This window comes from Typopeltis vanoorti, chromosome 10, assembly GCF_054136105.1.
Source record: "Typopeltis vanoorti isolate ZY-2024b chromosome 10, IOZ_Tvanoo_1.0, whole genome shotgun sequence".
Classification (NCBI taxonomy): domain Eukaryota; kingdom Metazoa; phylum Arthropoda; class Arachnida; order Uropygi; family Thelyphonidae; genus Typopeltis; species Typopeltis vanoorti.
In genome coordinates, this window is record NC_143558.1 from 28,487,590 (window position 1) to 28,514,659 (window position 27,070).

A 27,070-nucleotide genomic window follows, 5' to 3' on the forward strand; every position below is an offset into this window, starting at 1 on the left:
CTTCATGAATATTACTTGACCTGCACTTACTGTGTTAATTTTCTGATGCATGCCTTCCTCCTCGTCATCATTCCCTGCACCCTTGGCCATTATTAATGGCCAAGAGTGCAATATCATTAATAAATTATAGACCAATCAATATATCTGTAGTGGTGGTTAAAATTAGAATTCAGGACTGGGTGGACAGCAACATGATACTTTATAAAGGGAAACATGGTTTTGTGAATGGTAGGTCTTACCTAAGTAATTTGCTTACTTTCTATAATAAAGTAACAGTGGAGTTGGATAAAGGAAATCCTTACTCAGTGATACTGCTTGACTTTCCAGAGGCTTTTGACAGGATTCCACATGGAACTCTGTTACATAAATTAGAGCAAATGGGTTTGGATCCGAAGATGGTGATTTGGATTAAAGGATGGCCGGTGGACAGATATCAAAGAGTGGTTTACGGACTAGCTGAGTCCAGGAAAAGGCAAGTGACTAGTGGTGTACCTCAGGGCTCAGTTCTTGGTCCTCTATTGTTTAATTTGTACATCAATGATATTGGAAATACCTTGAATGGAAATATCCACTTGTTTGCTGATGATGCAAAATTGGGAAGAGCGATAATCAATTTAAATGATGTGGATATTTTACAGGATGACTTAAATAGGCTGACGGTATGGACTGAGGTAAATGGCTGTCAGTTCAATGTGGCTAAGTGTAAGGTGATGCACTTCGGGAGGATGACATCGCATGCTGTTTACTATATTAACGGAATGAACTGCAGGAAGTTGATGAGACAAGAGACTTGGGAGTTATTGTGGACAGAGAAGTTAAGTTTAAAGGGCATATTGCAAAGATTGCCAAAATATCACATCAAATTACATGGTTGTTGAGGAACACACTAACAAGCAGGGATAGGGAAGTTATTGTTCCACTCTATAAGGCATTAATAAATCGGCATTTGGACTATTATGCACAGATCTGGTCGCCAGGATTTCTTGGTGATGCGGAAGTGGTGGAGAGGATTCAGAGGTGGGTTACAAAGATTGTTGCAGGTCTGTGGGCTGTTCCCTATGAGGATAGATTGATGATCTGTGGGCTCCAAAAACTAGCTGATAGACGTAGGAGAGGATATGATATGATATGATAGAGGTATTTAAATTATTAAAGGGATTTTACAGGATTGATACTGATGCTATTCTTAAGACCAGTGCAGGATGTGAGAGAACGAAGGGCCATCCCTGTGTAAGAGTGTGGTTAACAAGGGTGTTAGGACTAGATTTTTTACTTGGAGGGTTGTGAATGGGTGGAATGCTTTGCCAGAGGTGGTTGTGAATGCTTCAACTGTGAATGAATTTAAGGAGAGGTATGACAGGTATTGTGTAAATAATGGTTAGTGTGTCAGTGTCGGGTCTCCCACGATGAGTTTTTTGACTCCATGGAGACACCGTTAAAATAATAATAATAATAATAATAATAATAATAATAATAATAATAATAATAATAATAATAATAATAATAATAATTGAAATAAATATTTTAAAATGTAACGAATGTTATAGAATTAGGTCTCATTTTATGGCATTCTCAGTGTAAACAAGTGAGATGTAGTCAGTAAAGACTTGGCAGTGTTCTAATCTGAAAAACTGATTGAGTTACCTCGAAACAATTGAGTAGATTAAATTGCGGGATATGAATTGAAATATTATATATTTACATTTCCAAAATTAAATTTGAAAAAAAAAATTATAATAATAATTTGGGAAATTTAAGTGAAGACAAGATATCCTAGGGGGATTTCCATCACATGTGTGATGTGTTTACAACGGAATATTCAACCTAGTATAGCGTGGTTGTCATGCTTTTGCTTTAGGATTGTTTTGTTTTTTTGTTATATTTCTTGTTGATAATGGGTGTAGAGAAAGAAACAGATACTCAGCGACACGCAATTTCAGAAGATGAAGCAGCGCTATACGATCGCCAAATACGACTTTGGGGTGTTGATGCCCAGAAAGAGTAAGATTTTAATTTTGTACTTTGAAATAGGCTTATGGTGACATAACGGTTAGGTACAACTGTTTGTAAACCTTGGGAAGACAAGATATCCTAGGGGGATTTCCATAAGAATATTTTGTAGGATTATAGCATGGATTGTTTAACAGCTCTCAGTTTTGATCATTATATTAATTTAAAATGTATGGTGCCATTAAGATTTCTAGTATGAGTAAGTGCGAGATCCAAGTTCTTTTATTCTTTCCTTTTAGTGTTACACAGTGATCAGCATTCATTTCAGAGAAATTATGGCGACTACAACCTTGTTAGAAATAATTACTTTAATTTCCCGACGTTTCGACCTTCATATGAAAGTCATCATCTGGAGTATACACATATATATATACATATACAGAGACAAGCTGTATTGCATTTCAAACAGTATGCCAAAGAGACAATGATTATTCTACTGGACGTTATTCTATTCAATTCCACTAGAGGTCAGGCTAATAGAATAACCGTTGATCAGATCATTGTCTCTTTGGCATACTGTTTGAATTGTAATATAGCATGTCTCTAGGTTGGTCGATTGGTAGAGCCTCTGCTACTAATGGCTCGCAAAAAGTTAAGCAAGTTTGAGCGCGGTTAGTAGTTGGAAGGAGTTCAATCGTTAGATGCTGTTGGCACACTCTCCCTCGATGAGCCTTTGAACTCCCTGGAGGTGTCACATAATAATAATAATAATATGTATTATTATTATTTTTACAGTGTGACACCTCCAAGGAGTCTGACGACTCATTGCAGGCACTCTGCTCTGCTACATATATCTTACATCTTCCCTACTACTTAATTCTCCAACTATATGCAGTTACAGTATACACTGTAATTGTGTATAGACATATATGTCTATAGTTGTGTATATACACACACATATATATGTGTGTGTGTATTACCTGACATCTTAACCTTAATATGAAGGTCAAGATGTCAGGAAATTTAAAGTAATTATTTCTAACACAGTTGTAGTCTCTGTAATTTGTCTAGTTCCTTTATTATAGGAATTCTGATGTATATATTTGAGGAATGACTGTATAAGTAACATATTGTCTTCTGATCTGATGTGTAATTGTTTGAGTCTGTTTTGGTCTTTCCTTTATTTAGCTAATTTTATCCAGTGGATGTTATGATCAGTTGTGGCCAAGACAATTACTACCTATAATTATCTGTAGGTGGTAAGAGGATATTCAGCCTTCATACTGTATTTTCACATTGTATCATAAAATTGTATGAACATTTTATAGAACCTTGTTTATATATATAAACAAGGTTCCTTATATTATTCCTACAAGGCCTTCCATATATTAATATGGTGTGCTCATTATTAATTAATATTAATATTAATTCAGTGCAATGATAGAAAATGGTATAAACAGCAATGCATATTCTCTGGGAAATATACTTCACTAGTGGAAATATACCCAGAACTCATTGTGTGGGTCATATCAGTACAGCAAGGGAAAGATTGTTTTAAAATTGAATTTGAAAGTGATCAGATAAGTACAGTGGATGGGAATCATTTTTGTTTTCATTTGTAGCATTGGACTATTTTCAAAATCTACCTGTTTTCCATACTTGGCCACTAGTAAGGTATGCTTTGTCCATGGAGAATTAATAATGGCAAATATTAATATAATAATGACTGAATTTCCCAGATTTGCACTGCACACCTGGGAAATTCCTGAAGAAATATTTTTCAGCAGTTATAAATTTTAAATAAATAGTCATTAACTGTTACAAATATCAAGACATTTACAATGTGACTGTAAATCAGGTAAGGCAAGCATTCTGGTCAAAATGCACTTTGACTAGTTGTATATGAAGTGAAAGAAATGTGATTCCCTAAGTGGAATCTGCAATGAGATAGTGTAAAACTGGTTTCTATCCTGTCGCTACTGTGCTATTGTAATAATATGTTATTATTTATTTATTACTTGTAATGTCTTTTGCTCTATACTTTCTATATTACCTATATCTTTATATGCTATTATTCAAATTTAGCTGTGCACGCTTTCTCTCTCTGAATGTTTCTTGCTTATATTATTACGAATTGTTTATCTACCCTTCACACTACGAGTCTTATGCCTAAGATACTAGAAAATTTATTTAATTTAGACTGCACCACTAATATCATTTAATTAGCATAAAACTCAATAATACGGCCGGCAGATTTCTATCTCTAACACAAATTCCTTCAATAAAACTTTACACAAACAGTCGTGGTCTATTCTTTTATTTAGCTTTACACTTCGGCTATCTCACTTAGTTTCCTGCTCACAAGTCCAATTTATTTAGGAACAGTGCAGTTGTAAAAATAAACAATCAGGCAGCACTCCTTTAACAAATAAATCAACACATTTTATTTACATTACTATGAAATATACATGAATTAAACAATAGGGAGATTGCTTTCTCTATCCATCTATAAAAATTCTTTAGCACAAATTAAAACCTTTTTACTTCAACATTAATTAATCTCTTTAAGTCAAAAACCAATTAACTCTCAGCTTACAAATTCAACTTATTAAACTCATAGTTTACTTGCAGAGAGGTTAGAGTTATTTTTACAAATTTGATATCAATTTCCAACATGTCAATTGAGTCTCTTAAGGACACTTCTTATCATTATTAAACAAAAAATCTTAAACGTCCTTCTATAACAACTATAAGAGGGAATATACAAAAGTGTATAACTTACAAAGGCTCTGTATTGCACATTCAATCAAAAGTCTTTCACTAAAAGTTCTATGGGAATTCTTTCATCTGAGATCTTGAGCTTCCTTCAGGAAATTTGGCTTCAGTAGTATCTCATTGGAAAAATAGTGGGCTGTAAACAACAACCTGTGGTACCCATACAGCTCTGGCAAAATGTTGTTCTCCCACGGCGAAAAGAAAAACTTCCGAGTGAAGCTGTTTCGGCTAATTTACATCACCTTTTCTTCTCTGCTTTGGCTCGTCGAAAATGCCTGGACGACTGCCATCTCAAGTAGCTTGAACTCCGCCTCTAAGAAACTGTAATTGCCGCCAACTGTCTACCAGGATCCCTCTCTGGCCTGGAAGCTTTTCTCCGGCAATTGGAACTTCTTTCGGCAACTCAAAGCTCTCTCTCTAGACTGGAACCAGGATGCCCCTCTCTGGCAACTGCTGGAAGTGGGGAGCTCTGTCTGCAGCCTCTGGAAACCCTCTCTCTCTGGTCTAGAAGTTGTCTCTCTCTCTAGCGACGTCTCGAACCGGGAAGCTCCTTATGCTTGGCCCTATCCCTTTTTATTATGCCTTCTCTGAGACCTTGCACGAAGTTTGTAACCCCCTAAAGAACTTGGCACGACTCTTTCATCTTCCTTTTAAGTTCGGCCAGCTCTTTGTTCTTCTCCGAGCTTTGTGTCGATTGTAAGTTGCCAGCCAGCAGAAAGTCGTTTGAACCTTTCTGACTGACTTGGAGGTGTTTACACTCAGAGCTTGTAAGTCTTTCTCATACATAAAAAAAATCATAAACAACCTTTCTTATGCCATCATCTAGAGAGCTATTACATAAAATTCTGGCGGCAAAACATTGCCTTGTTTTTTAACACTCTGAAATATTTTTATTAACATGTTCATTGACAATCACGCGATGCGAGTTCTCACCAAACGGCCGATCATGCGTTATCGCATGGACATCGCTAACTAAATAAAAAAATTAAAAAAAATTGGCCACCACACAAAATTCCAATTTTCAGCTTGGCAATGAAAGTGTTAAAGGAGTATATACAGTTAACTTCCAAAGGGGTATTTATAAAATATCTAGTACAAAACAGAAACAAACAAGTTATTTTTACAACATTCTCATGGGACTTGACCTCTGTAAAAAATCATTGTAAAGCGCTTTGGTATTTTTAAGCTACATCGAGATTTTACAGTAGGATGTGCAATGATTGAAAGTTGTGTGGGAATTAAAGGTGTGTGTGTCCTCAACAGCACAGCTAACTTAGTTCTTCAACCACAGGGAAGAACTAACTGCACTTCTCAGTGAAGTGCAGTTAGTTATTCCCTGTGGTTTTCTGTTAGATAATTGTGTGCTTGTCTTTTTTATTATTATTATTATTATTATGTAACACATCCAGGAAGTCCAAAGGCTCATCAAGGGAGGGACCTACTCTACAACTCAGTCTCCACCAACTACAATGAACCGCAACTACTGCCATCATCTACCGCCCATCATCACCATTAGTATTTTCACAGACAATCACAAACATCCATGCCCACGGTGGGATTTGAACCCGCAGCCTTTTGACTGGAGAGCAGATACACTAACCACCCGGGCCAACCATGCTGCATGTTTTGTTCAGTTTTGTTTTAAAACTGACATTTATTTTTATCTTTCTTGACAATCAGAAACAGTGTTGAAGATATTCAGCATGACAGGTGGGAGTTGTACTCATCTAAGGTCAAAGTGTAGGCGACAAATAGTGACATTGATTTTGAAGCAATATGGAGTGAAGTGTAGGTGGACAGGATGAAATGTTTAGTAGGGGTGTTGCTATAGATCTGGCAATGTGGAAGGCAGTGAGAAGGAAAGATGTAGGTAAATTGGTCTAGGTAATAAGAAAAGAGTGATCATTATGGGCAATTTCAGTTATGGTAATATAGACCGGAATGAAGAGACAGCATCAGGAACTAAAGAGAATGAGTTTCTTGAGGTTTTAAGAGACAAGGACAACTACCATAAGCAGTACGTAACAGAGGACACACATGTGGATCAAGGGTCTTGGATTTGATTATCTCATCAGAAGGTATTTTTGTACACTAGTGGCCAAAATTGTGAAACCCTTTTGGAAAAAAGTGTATTTTTGAGGTTTGATAGTTCATAACACCACTTTTTTTAGTGTAATACCATAAAATTATATATCAATGGAAAGATAATTTGATCAAGAATGTAATGCAACAAACTTTGTTCAGTTATCTGTATTCTATGAAAAGTTATAGCCAAATAATCATAAAGAAGAAGCACAACTTGCTTAGGTTGATATGAAGTAGCGTTCCTTCATTTGAATGTAGCCAGTGAGCATGAGTGTTTAGAGAGCCAATCAGGCATCATCTTGTTTTGGCAATGAGCTAATAAAGTCACAGTAGGATTCAGCTATTGATGTCATGTATTGGAGCTGAGAGGAGGACATTTGTCAGTGTGTTATGTGATTGCTATCAAGTTGGTTAGTTTTTTTTTTTTTTTTTTTTGTGTTCTTTCATTAGCGAGCTTGTAAAATGTAATAAAGTTAAAGAAATGGCACAAAGAGTTGACTGGTCACCCAGAAAGTGAGCAAGTGAACATGGCTACAGTTATGAAGAATTTAGAAGAAAAATTTGTGGAAACTTAACCAAAGGTGGCAATTCTTAAATTTTGAAGAGAAACAGTAAGTGATGATAGAAGAATTGAGAGACTGTGCCTACATGACAGAAGAAAATCATCTGGGTGTATACAAGATGAAATGGCGCAATGCAATGTGAAGTTGAGTGCAAGGACTGTTCGGCGCATACTGCAGGAATTTGGTCTAAATGCTAGAATTCCACGAAAAAAGCCATTTTTATCTCTCAAACAACGGTTGAAAAGATTAAACTGGGCTAAAACTCATGTTAACTGGACAGCAGAACAATTTGGAGTGATGAGACCAAAATCTCCCTGTTTGGTAGTGATGGCATAAAATACATAAGGAAAAGATTTGCATCCTGATTGCATTACACCTACCGTGAAACACCCACTTAGTGTTTTGATCTGGGATTGTATGACATCAAACGGTGTGGGTAGAATTTGCGTGATTAATGGGAATATAAATGTCCAAAAATACATAAATGAAATACTTGAGCCCAAACTGAAGTCTTCTGCACGTGATAATTTTCCAAGATAATGAAGCATTTATATTTCAACAGGATTCAGCTCCATGTCATGTTGCTGCTGTGTGCAAAAAGTGATTTCAAGATAATCACATTCTACTGCTAGAATGGCCTGGGAATAGCCCAGACCTTAACCCAATCGAAAATCTATGGAGCCGATTAAAGAAACTTGTTAGTCAGAAACAACCCACCAATAAAACCCAATTAATAGAAGCAGTAATTCAATCTTGATTTCACATTATAACAGCTGCAGAACTAAAAAACTTAGTTCACTCTATGGGAAGGCATTGTAAGGCCGTAATTAACGCTAAAGGTTATCCAACTAAGTATTAACTCACATTGTGAGAATTTTTGTATATCTCATTTTTTCTATGTGTTTCACTTTTCTTCTTTATAACTGCTGTTCTAATAAAAAAAATCCTTCATAAAAAGTTATTGCATTACATTCTTGATTAAATTATCTTTCCATTGATATATAATTTTATGGTATTACTCCAAAAAGTGTTATGAGCCACCAAACCTCAGAAATACACTTTTTCCAAAAGGTTTCCACAATTTTGGCTGCTAGTGTAAATGAAGTGTCCCATCTTTCTCCAGTTGATGAAAATGACCATGAAGTGAACGCTTGGTGGTGGTCAGCCATATCAGGACTTTTGTGAGAAAGGGTTATATGTAAAACTAAGCACATGATTATAACAAACTCAAGAGGCAGTTTGCAGCAATGGCATGGAATGAGAAATTGGATGGGAACGAAATCAATGCTGCTTGGCTGTTACTCAGGAACTATCAGACAGAGGCAATGACTGAGTGTATATCAAAGGTCAGGAGATTAAATAAGGTAGTATGCAATCTTGAAGAAAAAGATGTGGAGACAGCAAAAGATGACTGGTAGTAATCAGTTATGAGGGGTACAAAGAGCAAACAAGGAAGGTGGTTTGCTTGGCAATGGTAGTGAAAGTGCAATATGAGCAGCAGTTAGCAAATGTGGCTAAAATAAATCCTAGAGAGTTTTTTCAATATGTTGCCAGTAGAAGGAAGGATAATTATGAGAGGATGATAAACACTGAGGTATAGTGGACTTGTTAAATGAGCAGTTCATTAAAGTATTCCATCCTTGATATTGTAACAACATAATGCAGAACTTCAGAGCAGTGGGAATGGGGGAGGGAACCACTGATGGCGAGTGAGCAAGAGAGGTGTATGAGGAATTGAGTAAAGTTGATGTAAACAAGGCCACAAGATTTGATGGTGTATCACCACATGTCTTGAGGGAATGTGCCATGATGGAACATTATTGATTAATTCATTTAAGAACATTATTCATATTTGGAAAATATCAGTACATTATAAACCTTTTCATTCTTAGGTATTGCATGACTTATGAAGGGCCTTCCCTCAGTGAATTTGAGGAGGTGCTCATATAATGTATATTATTAAAGTTATATTATATTACTGTTATATGAGCACCTCCAGTCCATTGGAGGGATTCACCAAGTGAGGACCCTTTAAGTACACCAAGTAATTATACTTGAATTATATAATGAAAATTGTCTAAACTTAAAGCAATATTATTTCAGAATGGATTCTTTACCTTGACCTCAGGAAGGGGATACCATTGTAGATTAATTTATAGAGCTTAGAATTGAAATGAAAAAAAAAAATTAATGAAAGAAACATAATAGTCCTAAATTTGAAATGTGAAGATGTGAAATAAAAGTATTGTAACTGGAACAAATTTATTACAGTTAATAATATTTAGGCAATACGTTTTTACATGCCCTTTCAATATTTTCCCTTCCTCTTTGATTCCATTTCTTATACTTGAGATTTCTGTTTTGTGGATTACACCATTCTTCTGGTCTCATCTTTTTTATTGGTGAGATTACTATATAAAAAAAAAGGTTAATTAACTCTGGAATTTGTTTCTGAAAGCAGTTTTTATGAAGGATATCAAGACTTTTAAACACACACACACATGGGATAATTTCTTTAAATTTATAAGTCAGAACCATAGGTTGAACATGGCCATACAAATGAGTCTTAGACATTCTGTGCCTATTGCTAACACTTGTGGGTGCAATGAATAAGCAAAAATATAGTAAGCAGTGTTAATTTTAGTAAACTAACTTTTTTACATTTGTAGTTTAACTTACAAATTCTCTACAAATGGTTTGAATAGTTTTATACTACATCTTTATTTATTTTGTTTTGAATAGATTGAGAGCATCAAATATTCTGGTTATTGGCATTGGAGGTTTGGGAGCAGAGGTTACAAAAAATTTGATGTTAGCTGGTGTTAAGTCTTTAACACTATTAGACCATAAAAACGTAAGTATGCGTAACTCAGCTTAAAATAAAATGAACTCTATTTTTTGGTATTATAAAATTGCACTGAAACAATTAAAATAAATACTTGGTATAATTAAAAGGATTGGTATAATTATAATTGATGCACTACACTGCATCGTACAACACCAGAGAGATGAGAGTGCAACAAAGTCTTTGTATTCCTTTATGTTATAATATTTGTGATCACATACTATTCATTAGTCCATTTAACTGGTAATTAATTTACGGAATTAACAACGCATATAAAGTATATTAATTAAAGATAACTTTAATGAATCACTTCTATATTTCGGCAATGTCACATTGCCATCTTCAGGAACATAAAGATATGGTATGTGCACTAAGGAACTAACAAAGCAAATGAGGAAGAAAGTAAGAAACTGATTTTGCTCCTAAAGTCCTAATGGTGCCCTCTTGCGGGCTAATTTGGTAGTCTTGGCAGTTGGGCTGAAGTTCTCATAATGAAAGTCTCCCAAATTTGGGGTAGTTTCATGCACCCAAATTTGTTGAGGTTATGAACGTTTTTTAGAGCTGCTGAAGATTCTTTGAATAATCTTTCGTATTTAAACTTGCTGCGATGGATTATTTTTGTTTTCTTCCAACGAATTTTATGGTGGGTATCTAAGGCATGGTCTGCCAGCCCAGAGCGGCTGTACTGGTGAAACCGGATGTAGTCTTGGTGTTCTGAAATCCTGATATTTGTTGTTCTGCCTGTTTGGCCAAAGTAGGACAATTTGCAGCTGCAAGGGACCTGGTATACACCAGGTAGGTCTAGGGGAAGTGGTTGGTCTTTGGTAGAGCGGATAAGGGATGCCAACTTTTTATATGGTCTGTAACAGGAAGTAAGGTCATATTTTTTGAGGATATTAGTTATTTTTTCAGAGGTGCCCTGGATGCAGGGGATAGTGATAGACTTGGTGTAGTCTTTATTGTGGGGGGGGGAGGGGGATTGTGGTTTACAGGTTTTAGTATTTTTTGGATTTTTTTGGGGTTATAGCCATTGGCTAAGAAAGTGTTGAGGATGTGGTTTAGTTCCATAGTCAGGGCCTTGTCATCTGAGCAGATTAATTTTGCCCTGTTATATAGTGTTTTTATCACCCCATATTGTTGTGAGGGGGGGGTGGGATTGCTGGTGAATGTATCTGCCAGTGTGGGTGGCTTTTCTGTAAACAGAGAAAACCAAAGATCCATCAAGCTGGCGGGTGATTAAAGTGTCTAGGAAGGGGAGGGTGTTGTTTTCCTCTTTTTCTAAGGTGAACTGGACTCTGTGATGTTGGTTGTTTAAGTGTGTTAGGAAGGAGTGGAGTGTGTCTGAGCCATGTGGCCAAATAGCAAACACATCATCCACATAACGAAGCCAAATAGTGGGTTTTTGTGGGGCGGAGTTTAAGGCTTTCTCTTCAAATGTCTCCATAAAGAAATTGGCCAAGGGTGGGGAAAGTGGTGAACCCATGGCTGTCCCCTCTATCTGTTTGTAGAACTTTCCTTGCCAAACGAAATAGCCTGAGTTCATTGTGAACTGAAATAGGGCTGAGATATCGGGAGGAAACTTGGCTTGGATGAGCTCAAGGGTTTCTTTGAGTTGGACATTAGTGAATAGGGAGGAGACGTCAAAACTGACCATTATGTCAGTATGTTGGAGTGTGAGGTTTTCTATACTGGCTTTAAAGTGGGCCGAGTTTTTTATGTGTGATGGTGTGTTGCCAGTGTAGTGTGTGAGCGTTTTGGCTAAATGTTTGGCTAATTTATATGTGGGGGAATCAATGCCATCCACTATGGGACGCAATGGCACATTTTGTTTATGTATTTTTGGGAGTCCATATAATCGGGGGGGTCTAGAGTTATAAGGTTTAAGTTTGTTGGTGACTTCCACAGGCCAAGAAGTGACTTTCTTAAGGAGTCTGTGGATAGTTCTAATCTGAGAGCTGGTCGGATTATATTCAATGGGGAGGTAAGTAGTACGGTCTCGTATTAAAGAATTTAGCTTACCTTTGTAGTCTTTTTGATTGAGTACCACAGTGGCGCTTCCCTTATCAGCTTTGGTGATTACTATTTTTTTGTTGTTTTTTAATTCTTGTAGGGTTGTATATTCGTTTTTGGATAAGTTGGATTTTGGAGGTTTGGCTTTAGTGAGAACACCGACTACATCCAGTCTCACGTTGTTGGCGATATGGTTAGGCAGGTTGCGAATTCCACGCTCTATTTGGATCATGATTTCTTCAGCAGGTATCCTTTTAGGAGCTAGGGCGAAATTGTGACCACGTGAAAGTGCGGTGAGTGCTTCAGGCTTTAAAACTGCCGACAAGAGGTTGACTACTGTGTTAAGTGTTAAGTACCCCAGCCACCACTTAACACAGTAGTCAACCTCTCGTCGGCAATTCTGTTAAGCATGGAAAATTTTCAGTTTTGTTATTGATCCAAAACTGGTTTCTCTGCCATTTCTTCACTGGTAATAAGAATGACAGATGTAATTGCCAATCAGTGCTGCTCATCACTTTGGGATGCACAGTAATCTATTTGTTGTTGACATTGTTGAGGTGGTGTGCTCAGCAGGATCTTACAGGTCATCAGTGTTATGTCTGTAGGGTTTGCACCTCATCCAGTTCTCAGGCAGTCTTGATGGTCATGATATAGCAGATAAGTTAACCTCCCTACCAGCTGAGGTGGATGAAATAGTGAGACCAAATTGCACTTCTTATCCATGTTATTCAATGGATGTTACAGAATTGTATCCAGATTTAGCTGCACGTCTATAGGCGTCATGGCCAGTTGGGGGGGGGGGGGTTAATGATCAATCTAACCATTGTTAGCACTAGTCATCATGGCTCTTTTGCGAAGGATATCACTATGATCATGAGTATGGAAAGTGTTATAAACAGTAAGCACTAGCAATCTGTGTGGAGGTGTTTCTGTGATGTCTTGAATTTGTTCTTTTGACAAAAATGCATATTGGTGATGGCAGGCTCTTATTGAGCACACTTTGTCAGCAGGAGAATTCCATTTGAGTTTTTGTAATACCTTCCTTCCCAGTAGCATTCCTTCTAGAGTGTTTGAGGCACATACAACTCTAGCATTGAAGTCACTAAGAAGAATTACTTTATCTTGTCACAGGAACATGAATTAAATATTGTCCAAATTGGCAGAAAAAATCTTTTGAGCAATCAGCATTCAGAGCTGGGGCCTAAGATAATTGATCATACTGATTTTTGGTAAACTTTCTGGTCATCCAAGTTATATGATCATGAGACACCTGTTGATTCTGGCTGGTACATTAGTAGATAGGTAACAAATTAATACTAAAACTAACTGAATCAGTTTTTCTTTTCTTTCCCAACGGAGGTGTATCCTCATATAAGCATCTGTCCATTTCCAGTATGCTATTTTCTGAAAGAGCAGTTACATCTACATTAAGTGTCTTCAGTTCACAGATGACAAAAGGAATCTTTCAGGTTGGCCAGCAGTATGGGCTATTCATAAGAATCTAGACATTTTACCTTGCAAAATAAATGTTGTTTTTTTGACTGCTGATTAGCATCCTACTGAATGTGGTTATCCATTTGGAGAGTAATGAGGCAAGTTCTTTTTATGATACCTTTTCTAGTCTCCCTTTTATTTGGAGTAAGCATAAAGTTTCACAGCCAAATCTAACATTTGTCACTTATGTGCTGATTCATAACTAGGAAATTCCATGTTCATAGTCCTGTTGCTGCTGATTACCAAGGACTCGTGTAGATATTGTGCAGGGACAAAGATGGTTCCTATTTGAAAGGCATATGCATTTTACTGCTTTTAATGTGAAAATGTTGGTAGGCCACAACAGACACAGTGCTTGGAACTTAATTTCCTTCTTTCTCCATTCCGGCTATTAAAATATTTATAGAATATTTTTTTAATTGTCAGTTGAAGTCTTGGATTACACTTAGCATGGAACCTCCTATTGAGGTCTTGCAGCTTGGGCCAGAATACAAGGCAAGCATCACTCTCAGGATCACAGAACATGCATGCCTTGCATGTTCTGTGACTATGACTAAGTACGTTTATAGGAGAGGGTTTCAAGCAATATAAGCTATAAAGGAAACAGCTTTATGCTCATCTGCATTTACTGTTATAAGCAACTGGCCTCTTATATTTTTGCACTGAAAAAAAAATTGGTTTAGCACAATATACTTTATACAAGATGTGTCTTCAGAAGCTCTTGTTTTTTCCTACATTACATTATAACCTATCCAGATAATGTTCAAAGCAATAGTCAGAATTGCTAACAAAATATAATTATTTTCAGGTACAAGATGTGGTTTTTCTTACATTTATTTTTTTCTCAAACAAGACAAACTTTGATATACTTTTGCTACTCTATCACATGTTCATTACTAGATCATCTAGGAAGAATGTATGCTTTCAACTATATAGTGTGCTCTCTTCTCCCATCCGGTAGACAGTGTTTTTACTCATGAAACTGTGAAAGGTTTTTAATGCTCAGAATGCAGTCAACTGTTGCTGCTATCTGCAGTAGCAGTTGACTGCATTTTATTTAATTTTCAAGCTTCTGACCTTCTTTTAGTTTGTTTATTTTAAGATAATTGAACAAATTCATTATAATTTAGGACTGTAAATGGGAGGGGGGGGGAAAGAAAACTGCATATAATCTTCTTGTGATATTCAAGATTGAATGATGATGATTTGTAATTTGTAACGGATCTAAAACAATGGAAATCTAACGTCATGACAACTAAATCTCGCCGTGCTATGTTTTTGCAGGTTCTGTTAGTAGCCCTGATATACAGGGTGTCCCATAATTCTTAGTGCAGTTTTTAACTTTAATAGGTCCAACATTATAAAAGTTCCAGATTTATAGTATATAATAGCTTAAAGAGTATGTAATTAAGTTTTATCTACAATGATTTGTTTTTTATTAGTGCTCAACATGACTGCCGTCTTGTGCAATTTTCGAAGTTCCAGAAAACGTTTAATAGTTGCTGAGCAGTGATTGGTGAGTCTCTTTTGTGTTGCCACATTTCCTGAGGCTTCTCTGTACTTTTACTCTGTAATTGCCCCAAATGTGGCAATTGTGATGGCTAACTTTCCCACTTATGTGGAATGTTGCTTTATCTGAAAAAGTCAACTTGTCAATAACATCTGTGTCATTTTCCATTTGTGTCTTCATCAGTTGACAGAAATCCAACCTGGCATGATAATCCTCTTCTTGTAGCATTTGAACAGTCATAATTTTGTAAGCATGTTTATGGAGTTGTCTGGTTAGAATTCTGTGCACTGTGGTTTTTGGTACATTTAACTCAGCAGCATCTTGCACTGATTTCTTGGGACTCTTATCAAATGCCCTTTCAATTTCGACCACATTCACTTCCCTTGATGAACACCACCCTGATCTGGGTTTGTCATGAATTGATCCAGTTTCTTTGAATTTTTTCCTCTAGTTATTAATTAAATTCCTGTGGGGATCCTCCTTGTTATAAAGAACAGAGAATTTTCTTCTTACTGCTGTCATTTACTTGAATTCAGCAAGCCACAGGACACAATTGACTTTTTCTTCAATATTTGCCATCTTTAATCACACCAGTCTAAAAAAAAAATAAGAAAAATATAATGAAATAATAATATTCAGGCATCAAAAATTCTAATAGTTATACTTTCAAATGATATTTATTGCAACTCTGTAACTGTGATACTTTTGAAGCAGTTAAAGATCAAAACTGCACTAAGAATTATGGGAAACCCTGTATCTCCTCAAAACATTAAGACATCAGACATCTAATGTTTTAATCTTGAAGTGAATCAGCATAACCAGTTTGTATAGCACCCACATCCCTCAGAGGAAAAGTATTGCACATCTGTATGTAATACCACCACATTGTTTATTGGAGGCTTCAAATAGTCAAAAGATGTTAGAAAAATCCCAGTTTACTTTTTTTCCCTACTTGAGAATTCTAGCTTGCAATATGAGTTATGTTTTCAGAATCATGTTGGATGTTATAGAGAGATCTAACATTTTTGAGGAAACTCGTCTCTTCTAAACAAAGAACTGTTTAATTCAGAATTGCCTTTATTGCTTTGAAAGAGGCATTGTGATAGGATACCATGCTGCAGGCCTATTTATCAGCAAATTGTTGACAAATTGGACCATCCCAGGTCAACAGTCAGTTATATATTGAGATGGAAGCACAGGGAGTGAACTGCAACTGCTACCTGCAGTGGATGACCCAACACACTCACTGAATGTGATTGTAGAGTGCTACAAAGGATAATATGTAAAATCCAGCATTCATTGGCCAACATGTTGAATGTGAGTTCTTCCAGGCATCAACTTGAACATGAATCTGTACAAAAATATTCAGAACCACATTACCCAAGCCAACATGCAGCATAATCTTCAGTGGTGCAAAGCGTATGTACATGAAAGCTTGGAAAACTGTGTTATGGAGTGATGAATCGCTCTACACACTCTACCAAGCAGATGGGTGGGTGCGGGTGTGGCAGATGCCTAGTGAACATCTCTTACCAGAGTACATAAACCCAAAACTATGAAATTCAAAGGTAGCAGTGTGATGGCGTGGTCCTGTTTTTTCTGGTTTGGCCTTGGACCTTTGTTTGTGATACCATGAACATTGAACTCCAAGAGGTATCTGAACATTCTGGACAATGAAATGCTTCCTACTCTATGGAGTTTCTATATGAAACTGGCCATAATCTCTTTCAAGACAATGCACCACGTCATAAGGCTGCTACTGTAATTGTGGGGTTTGTGGACATGACCGCTCTTGACTGGCCTCCACAGAGGCCTGATCTCAATCCTGTTGAACATCTGTGGGATGAACTGAAGCATCGAGTAAATTCAAGAAAAATCTGCCCCACAACAGTTTAGGATCTCATTACTACAGGAAGAATGGTCTAAAATTCCCATTTATCTCTATCTTACACTTGTGGAAAGTATGCTCTGTAGGATTGCTGCATTCATCACAGCAAAAGGATGTCCTACATCTTATTAAGGTGGGTGCCATGGCTGTTTGTTCCTCACACTATGGTGTCTGTTGACTTATTTCCAAGCAGTGTATGTTCAATATTTATTCTAAAAACAAAATCTAAGTGTTTTTCCTAATGTTTTCTCAGTTGCCACTGCATCATATGATATCACTAGCTCCACGTCCCAATATGTCAGGGCTAATCAGAACTTCAGAAAAACCACTAATGTCATTAAATTTGTGTGTAGATCTGAGGAGGTTTATTTTAGTAGCTGTTTGTATGTTGATCTTGAATGTTTCTTCTCAACATTTGTTTATGATGGTACACATGGCTCTTCAAATACACTTCCCATTCATCTGTTATGAGTAGATTTTGCTTGCTGGCAAGTAGCAGTAGACTAGACAACATCAAATACTTTTTTATTTAATAAAAAAAATAAATAAGTTCTCCAACCACAGTACAGCACTATTATTAATCATTTTGTGAACTGCTATTAATTATTGGGACATATCATTAAAAAAAAAAAAAAAAGGGAGTTTTCATCGAGTTAATTTTTTGGCTTGCAAGTAGAGTTTTGGATAATGTATCAAGCCCTGATAACAGAATTGTTTGACATTTTCATGGAAGTGATTCAAGACATTTAGTACTTAAAATGTGTGAAAATAACCATGTTTGTTTCATTAATAAATAAATAATAACATGTGTAACTGATGAAATGCACAAGATTTTTTCTTTCTTTTTCTCTAAGCCTCTACACACGTATTTTTTCTTTCTATCTCATAGACTAAACATACTTACATATAAGTAGTTAACATATTTGCTTCGACATTAGTAGTTACACAGGATAAGAATTAACTATTAATTCTTACCTGTGTAACCACTAATGTTGAAGCAAATAGTAGTAGTAGTAGTAGTTACATAGGATAAGAATTAACCACAGTATTAATGAAAGCTTATAAATTGCTTTTGTTAATACTATGGTAATTCTTATCATTTGTTAATACTATGGTTAATAAATTGCATGACTCAATCATGGACTTGCCAGGTCCATGATTGAGTCATTGATTGCAATATATCATGCATCCTGGGTTTGGCAGCTGGCCTGGTTGGCCGAGTGGTTACTGTACCTGCTCTCCAACCAACAGTTCGCAGGTTCAAATCCCTTTGTGGGCATGGATGTTTGTGATTATCTTACCTTGTGTACTGCTGTATTATTTGATATAGTATAATATGATTTCTGCTGTTCTTGTGCCATTAAAGCCATAAATCATGATCATCATAAATCATCCCAGGTTAACACCTAGCTAGTGACATGTTTGTCTGACTGGTGAGCAAGCACAAAAATTTTTTTATACCTGCAGATTTATAATATTAATTCCCTTTTAAATGTTTTAAACTCAGTATTATCAGATTTCTTCCTTTCACAATATTATAGGTTAACAGCCTTTTCTGTGTGAATTATGATTAAAATAGAAAGAAAAGAAAAAGCAAGCATTTGGTTGATCTGTAATCTTTTTCCAGCAAAACATTTGTGAATTTTGTCTAAATAGGAAGATTCATTTTTATGAATCTTCCTATTTAGACAAATATAGATTTTTGATCTATATTTGTTGATCTTCCTATTATTGATCTGTAATCTTTTTCCAGCAAAACGTTTGTGAATTTTGTCTAAATAGGAAGATTCATTTTTATGCTTGCATGAAATATATTTATAAAGAGTTTATTGATGTTACAGTATTTCATTGTGATCTTTTCATTATCAGCTAAAAATATACTTGGACACTGTACTAAGCATTAAATATAAGTTATGGTTATACCATAGGTGAGGCTGATATTTCTGAAAATTAAGTTTCCCAAATTTTGAGCTGTTTAATATAGCCTTACCTATTTAGATTGAGTGTGTATTTAAGAATTGATACTGATTCTAAAAAAAATGTCTTTTTGATTTATATTTGCTTTTGTGTAAAATAAGTGGTCTTTTCCCATTCTATCCTGTATGGTCCAGGGCATGATCTGGTAAACCAAACTTTCCATGGTAATTATAACAGTAATCCTTTGCGTTTTATGGGGGTTCTTCTAGTTTGGCCAAAATGACCAACATGTCTGCAGTACTTTATATTCATCTTTGTATATAAATACTGCATGCATTTCTTAAATGTTTGCTATTTTTTTTGAAGACATTGTTATCCCAGATGGCTGGGACATCTGGATAAACAATGAATTTGCTATTCATTAGTTGCTATTTGTGGGAAGGAATACACTGGGGTTTTAAAACATAATCAGGGATTTGGATTGTAGCTGTTGATTAAAAAAAAGTTTATATGTGTTGTGTTTGGTATTGAGTGTTTTCTGATGATGATCATCTCAACAACAAAAGTTGGTAATCTACAGTTATCAACTTTTGTGGTTGAAGTCCCAGTCAATATCATGAGTAGGCTAAGGATAGATAATATAGGTTTCTAGGGACCAAACATGGTACTTTCAGTGGTTGCCTTGTACTAAGTAATGGAAATCATCTCCTACCAGAAGATTAAGCATCCATGCTGCAGTGGGATTTCAGTGAAGTGGTATCCACTTTTTTCTTTGAAACAGCCATCCTCACTAAATCTTCTACAGGGACAAGCCCCATCGGTTCCAAAAAGAACATCAGTTGTTTCTTTTTTTTCCTTATCCATTGATAACAGCACTGATGTGCTGTATAATCTGCAGAATTTTTGGTGTATAGAATTGTTATAAAAATGAGTTAATTATAACATCTAATTATTACTTTTTTAAAAAAAATTAAATGTTTAGTAAATATTCAAATTTTGGATAATTAATTAATATAGTAGTTGATTTTTTATAGGTTACTATTTCAGACACATTCTCTCAGTTTTTTGTCTCTTCAGCTGATATTGGTAAAAATGTAAGTCATATTCATTTTTGCATTTAAATGTGTTAGAAATCTCACTTTTATTTTTTACAAATGATACTTGATCAATTGTTGTTTAATTTCATATGCTCAGATATTATTGTTTGAAGTGCAAAGTAAAAGTTGATGGTTTATTATTATTGTTATTGATCTTCCACCAGGAGACTTAAATTCATCGAGGGTGTTCATGAACTCTATAAATCATCCAAATTTATATTTATACCTAGATAGGAAAGCAACAGAGGAAAACAAATCTCCACAGCCATATTCTGAGACTGACTAACTCAGTGCCGAGCAAAACACATATAACAGGTGAATCATATACTGAGCAATCATAATTGTGTGATCCTAAAGCTATACGTGCCCCCTGGGTGGTGCTAAATGAGCAACAGCAATAGGCAGGCAGTCTATCCTAAGGATCTCCTGGCCAATTTCATGATGTCTACTGAATTTTTGAATATAGTGAATTTAGAAACATTGGCCCTATACTACATATTTGTCAATTAAATATTGAATCTATTAGCAAAGCCAAATGCAATTATTTATCGAAATTATTGTTAACCAACAATGTTGATGTGATTGCTGTCCAGGAAACACGTGCTGCTGATCCTGAACAACTCCTTAAAAGATGTCGCATTCCAGGTTACACTGCTATTGGTGCAACTTTCATGAAGTATATGGAATAGCAACGTATGTGCGAAATCGTCTTAAAGAAGTTTTCTTCTATCTCAAAATGTTGTAGAAAACATACATACAGTAGTGATAAAAGTTCAAGATATTACAATTATGAATATTTATAAGCCACCTGGATCACCTTGGCTGGAAAAAATCAGTTTTTCGCCACACTCGAAACAACATGTGGCAAAAAACTTGTTGATTGGATCGAACCAAATAATCTTCACTTAGTTTTTGATGCCAAAGACAAAGGCAGTTTTAGATCTGCGGCCTGGAAAAGAGACTATAACCCTGATTTATGTCTTGTGAGTAAAAATAATTCAGGTCACCCTATGCAAAATCTGAAAAGGGTCTTAACTGATTTTCCTCATAGTCAACATAGACCGGTATTAATTGACATTGGCATTTCCATTCCATTTGTAAGATCAAAACCTATCCCACGCTGGAATTTTAAAAAGGCTGACTGGAATAAATATGCAAACGAACTTGACAAATGTATTCGCTGGATATCTCCAATAAGTAGTAATTTTCATCAATTTATAGGTGTAGTCCTGCTTGCTGCCAAGAAAAGTATTCCTAGAGGTATTAGATATAACTATATACATGGTTGGAGCGAAGAATGTGAATTACTTTATAATGAATATCAGTTAAACAATAACCCAAAAACAGCAGACGAACTCCTAGAAAACTTGGATATATCCCGAAGGAAAAAATGGGTAAATACAGTTGAAGGTATAGACTTGACTCATTCCCAGCCATAAAGCTTGGAGCCTTCTTAGGAAACTAGCCCAGATCAACTAGCTATACATATTGTTAATATATCATGTATCCCAATCAATAAAAAGCATACAAGATATATAAAGAGAAAATTAAAAGAATTTAGCAAGTCTTCACCTATAACTTCAAATTTTGCATGCCCTTTTACACAGCAAGAAGTTGAAGCAGCCTTAAAGGAATTAAAGCCTGGTAAGGCTCCTGGTTTTGATAACATTCATCCAGAATTTTTGATTAATCTGGGAAGAAATGCAAGATTATGGTTAACAAAGTTCTATACTGACATTCTTACAACTGGTAAACTTCCTACTATTTTTAAAAAAGCAAAAGTACTTTCAATTTTAAAGCCTAGTAAGCCTAATCATAAACCAGAAAGTTACCGACCTATTACTCTCCTCAGTTGTTGTTATAAACTCTTTGAAAGACTTATTTATAAGAGAATAAGCCCACAATTTTTAAAAATGTCCCAATAGAACAAGCTGACTTCAGACCAAATCATAGGTGTTGTGACAGGGTTCTCTTTTTGGTAACTCACATAGAAGCTGGTTTTCAAAAAAGTTTAAAAACATCAGCAGCATTTATTGATTTGTCAACAGCCTTCGACACCATTTGGAGACGAGGCCTTCTATATAAATTATATAAAATTATCCCATGTAAAACAATAGTCCATATTATTAACAATATGCTAAGAGATAGATGATTTCTAGTGACTATAGGTAATAAAACTAGCAGCAAAAGGAAGTTAAATAATGGACTGCCACAGGGATCTGTTTTATCTCTGTTATTATTCAATCTGATCTGATCTTCCCGTCACTACATCAAGGAAATTTTGTTATGCCGACGATATAGCAATAACTACACAACATAAATGCATAAGTCGTACAGAAGAAATTCTAAACACTGACTTAACTATTCTGGATGAATATTTTAAAAGATGGAGACTCTGTTTAAATAGGAGCAAAATGGTAATATCTTGTTTTCATCTAAATAATAACTTGGCAAATGTGAAACTAAAAATTGAATTGAATAACACTATACTTCCATATAATACATTCCCTAAGTACATGGGAGTCACACTTGACCGTTCTCTCACTTTCAGGCAACATCTTTCAAACTTGGCATATAAACTAAGGACACGTAATAATATCCTACAGAGACCATTATGGCACTACCTGGGGTTCTAGAGCCTCTACTCTTCGGACAACAGCCCTTGCTTTGGTATTCTCAAGTGCTGAATATTGTGCTTCTGTGTCGCTGAATAGCTCCCACACAAGGATTATCAATTCTCAATTGAACAATACCGTAAGATTAATTGCAGGCTCTATTAGATCGATCCCAACATATTGGTTACCTCTTTTTGCATGCGTTATTCCTACAGAACTATGTAGATTGAATTCTTTAGTCCGTGAATTCCAAAAAATTGCTGGTAATCCGAACCTACCTATTCATTAGGATCTCCCAACTCGTCAATAGATTGAAATCTTGCCATCCATCACTACGAGCAGCAGAAGAACTAGTGCTAAATAATTTTAATCCTTTATCAAAGTGGGAAGAAACATGGAAGGAAAATACGAAAGAACATTTGCATAACATTTTTAAAGGTGATCAAATCATTACAGGATCAGATCTACCTCGCAAAACATGGACAGTACTAAATAGAATTCAGACATATCATGGCCTATGTGGAGATACTCTCTACAAATGGAACAGACAAATATCTCCTAAATGTGACTGTTGTGCTCCATGACAGACTATGCAACATATTGTAACAGAATGTACCTTCCATGCTTATCAGAATGACTGGAATGACTTTATAAAGCAGCTCCTGTAGCTGTGACCTGGATTACGAACTTAGATCTGAATTTATAATGATATATGTTTTTTTTTCCTTATAACATATTAAGACTTTTCTTATTTTAATTTTTCAACTTCTTGGATTAGATCTGTGTTTTCCTTCAAAGTTTTAACTTAAAATATTTTAATTTCTTCAATTCTGTTAATATATAATGACATCATGATTCTCTTTTTTAACATCATGTTTTTGCCATGAGCTATGTATGTATGTATGTATATACTGAGCAATCATAATTGTGGCCAAACTTATACATGCAACATGAAATTACTTCCCGCATATAGGTTAGCTTGTTGTCTCCTTCATTTTCTCTCTTTTTTTATTTATTTATTTCTTTTTAGTCATATTCATTTCTTTGCATACATATTTACATGAACACTTAAAATATCAACATGCTCATATTGAACATTTGCTAAACTGATAATTATTATACATAATTTTTCATTAACCTGTCTTCTAGCAATAACAATAACTACTTTTTTTGATGTGACTCCTACCCACGAAAGGTTTTTGTAAACTTATAGTATTCATACCATAAGTAGAGTAAGCGTTTTTTTTTCTATTTTTATTATATATATATATATATATATATATATATTTCAAAAAATAGATTTAATGACTCCAAGACCGAGATAACATATAAAGATTTTAATGATAAATACTACTAGTTTCGGCATATAGCAGCCTTCATCAGGTATTTAAAAAGGAAAGGAATACTAATAAACATTGAATTATTTAAACAAACTGGAAATTACAGGTACAAATTGCCTCACATAATCGATACATAAAAACGTTGTATTTTTCAAGTTGTTCCAACTGGCGTGCCATTGTTTGTTGCAATTGTGCGTGCAAGTTCACGTGAACGCCAATATTGAATAACTGCAGCATGGCTATCTGGGATGTTATAACTTAAATTATTATTTAAGTGGACCGGGTTCAGTAGGATTTCCCTTGATTCTACGATTTTCCTTTCAAACTCATCTTCACAGCGAAAAATATTTTCTGATCTATTCCAGCATACAGAGTGGCTTTGTTGATCATCATTAGGATTATTTGAAAAAAGAATATGACTGGATAACGCAGTTGCATGAGATCTTTTGTATGAGATGTCTCTCTTATGCTCTTCTATGCGTTGTTCAATAGATTTGTTAGTTTGACCAAAGTATGGGATATTGCAATCACACCACAATTTATATACTCCAGGGTACTTAAGGTTGTGATGAGTAGGTTTTGGATGGCTGATTAGAGAGCGGATTTTTGGAAGTGTGGTGAAGAAGGTCCTGATATTATATTTTTCGCTGTGAAGATGAGTTTGAAAGGAAAATCGTAGAATCAAGGGAAATCCTACTGAACCCGGTCCACTTAAGTAATAATTTAAGTTATAACATCCCAGATAGCCATGCTGCAGTTATTCAATATTGGCGTTCACGTGAACTTGCACGCACAATTGCAACGAACAATGGCACGCCAGTTGGAACAACTTGAAAAATACAACGTTTTTATGTATCGATTATGTGAGGCAATTTGTACCTGTAATTTCCAGTTTGTTTAAATAATTCAATGTTTATTAGTATTCCTTTCTTTTATAAATACCTGAAGAAGGCTGCTATATGCCAAAACTAGTAGTATTTATCATTAAAATCTTTATATGTTATCTCGGTCTTGGAGTCATTAAATCTATTTTTTGAAATGTATAACAACCGAGTAAAAGATGATCGCCACATATACATATATAATAGATACAGAACTTTCCTAGCCACTTCAGGTCTCTAGTAAGTAAGCAGGGCAGTGGTCTGACACCAAGCAGTGAAGTTCATTTCCTAGTTATAGACAAACATCCATGCCCACAGCAGGATTCAAACCTGTAATATGTTAGTTAGAGAGCCCGATATGGTAATCATTTGGTCAACCACGCCAGCATAAATTCATCATTTCTGTAACCTGTTACTAAAAAACTCTTCCACATCTTTTCAACCCTAAGTATAAAAAATAAATGAACTTTATAAGTTGTTCTAACTCTTTCTTTCTTCTTTGCCATTTATTATTCTCTCTTGTAAAGTCCAATTTTACCAATTGTAACAAATTCCTAATTTATAAAGTAAACTAAATTAATTTATGAACTTTGCTTGGTCTCCCCTTTTTATCCTGTTAGATAAATTCATCATATTACCACTAACCAACCAATTCTCTTAACTGTTATGACAGTATACCTATTTGCGTCCATTAAAAATATGGGTGAGCAGAGATATGAGCTATAATTCAATATCTATTCATACATAGACTGGTATAGGATCATGGAAGTATCGTTATCTCTGCAAAGAGACTGTGCCAATTTGTTTAAATTACTTGTTTATTTTTGTGTGTGCACTGTGGTATACACACCTCATGTATCCTTACAGATGCACCTTACTGTTTTCACACCTACTATGAAGTAAATTTACAAGAGTTCAATCTGATTAGTACAATGACTTTTAACTTCATTCCTTTTAGAACCCAGGAAATGATTGACTCAAGACCAAATAAAAATAATCTATTTAACAAAACTATGATAAAAAGTATATACATGGTAAATAAATTTAAATTAATACCTATAAAACTATTTCGATCCAAGGCCTTCTAAATAAAAACTATACTTTAAAATCTCCTTTATCTTTAGGGGATAAATTCATTCTTTCACTGATTCATTCTGTTCTTAGTTTGTTTCACATATACGAGGGTGGTCTGAAAAGTTCTCGGCCTCGACCATAGATGGCAACACTATTGGCAAGACATCTGTCATAAGCATCAATGTGAAATTGCAAGTCATTCTATCAAGTAGTTTGTTTTATACAGCTGTCTGAAGCAAAAGTGTGTGTATCCCTTGAAATGGATAAAATTGAGTATCGTGTGGTTATAAAATTCTTTGTAAAAGAAGGTTTAATGCCAAAAGAAATTCATTCAAAGTTTATAAAAGTTTATGGGCACTCTTCTCCTTCGTTTTCAACAATTAAGAAATGGGCTGCCGAGTTTAAACGTGGCTGTACCAGCCTTGAAGATGATCTATCTGAAGGATGTCCAAAAAGTGTAACAACACCTGAAACCATTGATCAAGTACACAATATGGTATTGGATGCCTGGCGAGTCAAAGTGCATGAAATTGCTGAGACTATAGGCATTTCAAAAGAATGAGTAGGATATGTTTTGCATGAAGAATTGCAAATGAAAAAGCTTTGCACAAGATGGGCGCTGCGCTTGCTCACAGCAGATGAAAAACGTACTCGCATGAAAATCTCTGAACAGTGTTTGGAGAGCGTTTTAACAAGAATAAAACTGATTTTGTGTGTCGATTTATTACTATGGATGAGACTTGGATTCACATAGCATCGGTGTTTTGGGATGCTAAAGGCAGTTTGTTTATTAATTATCTTGAAAAGGGTAAAAACAATAACCGGGTAATATTATTCCGATCTTTTAACCAGACTAGATGAAAAGATTTCTGAGAAAAGACCCAGTTTGCAGAAGAAAAAATCATCTTTCATCAGCACAATGCACCTGCCTACAAAGGTGTTTTGGCAATGGGAAAATTAAAGGATCTGCACTATGAATTGTTGGAACATCCACCCTATTCCCCAGATTTGGTTCCCTTTGACTTC

At 35.3% G+C, this 27,070-nt stretch overlaps 1 protein-coding gene across 1 annotated transcript in view; it reads left to right on the top strand.

Annotated features, from left to right (window-relative positions):
- Positions 1–1,755: 1,755 nt before the first annotated feature.
- The window catches only part of Aos1 (SUMO1 activating enzyme subunit 1), an 81,011-nt gene continuing 55,696 nt past the window's right edge, over positions 1,756–27,070 (top strand). Inside the window, exons 1-3 of the mRNA XM_090399376.1 lie at positions 1,756–2,001; positions 10,116–10,227; positions 20,072–20,131. Coding sequence (XP_090255502.1) covers positions 1,895–2,001; positions 10,116–10,227; positions 20,072–20,131 — 279 coding nt within the window. The 5' untranslated portion in view covers positions 1,756–1,894. The remainder of the gene's footprint in view (positions 2,002–10,115; positions 10,228–20,071; positions 20,132–27,070) is intronic.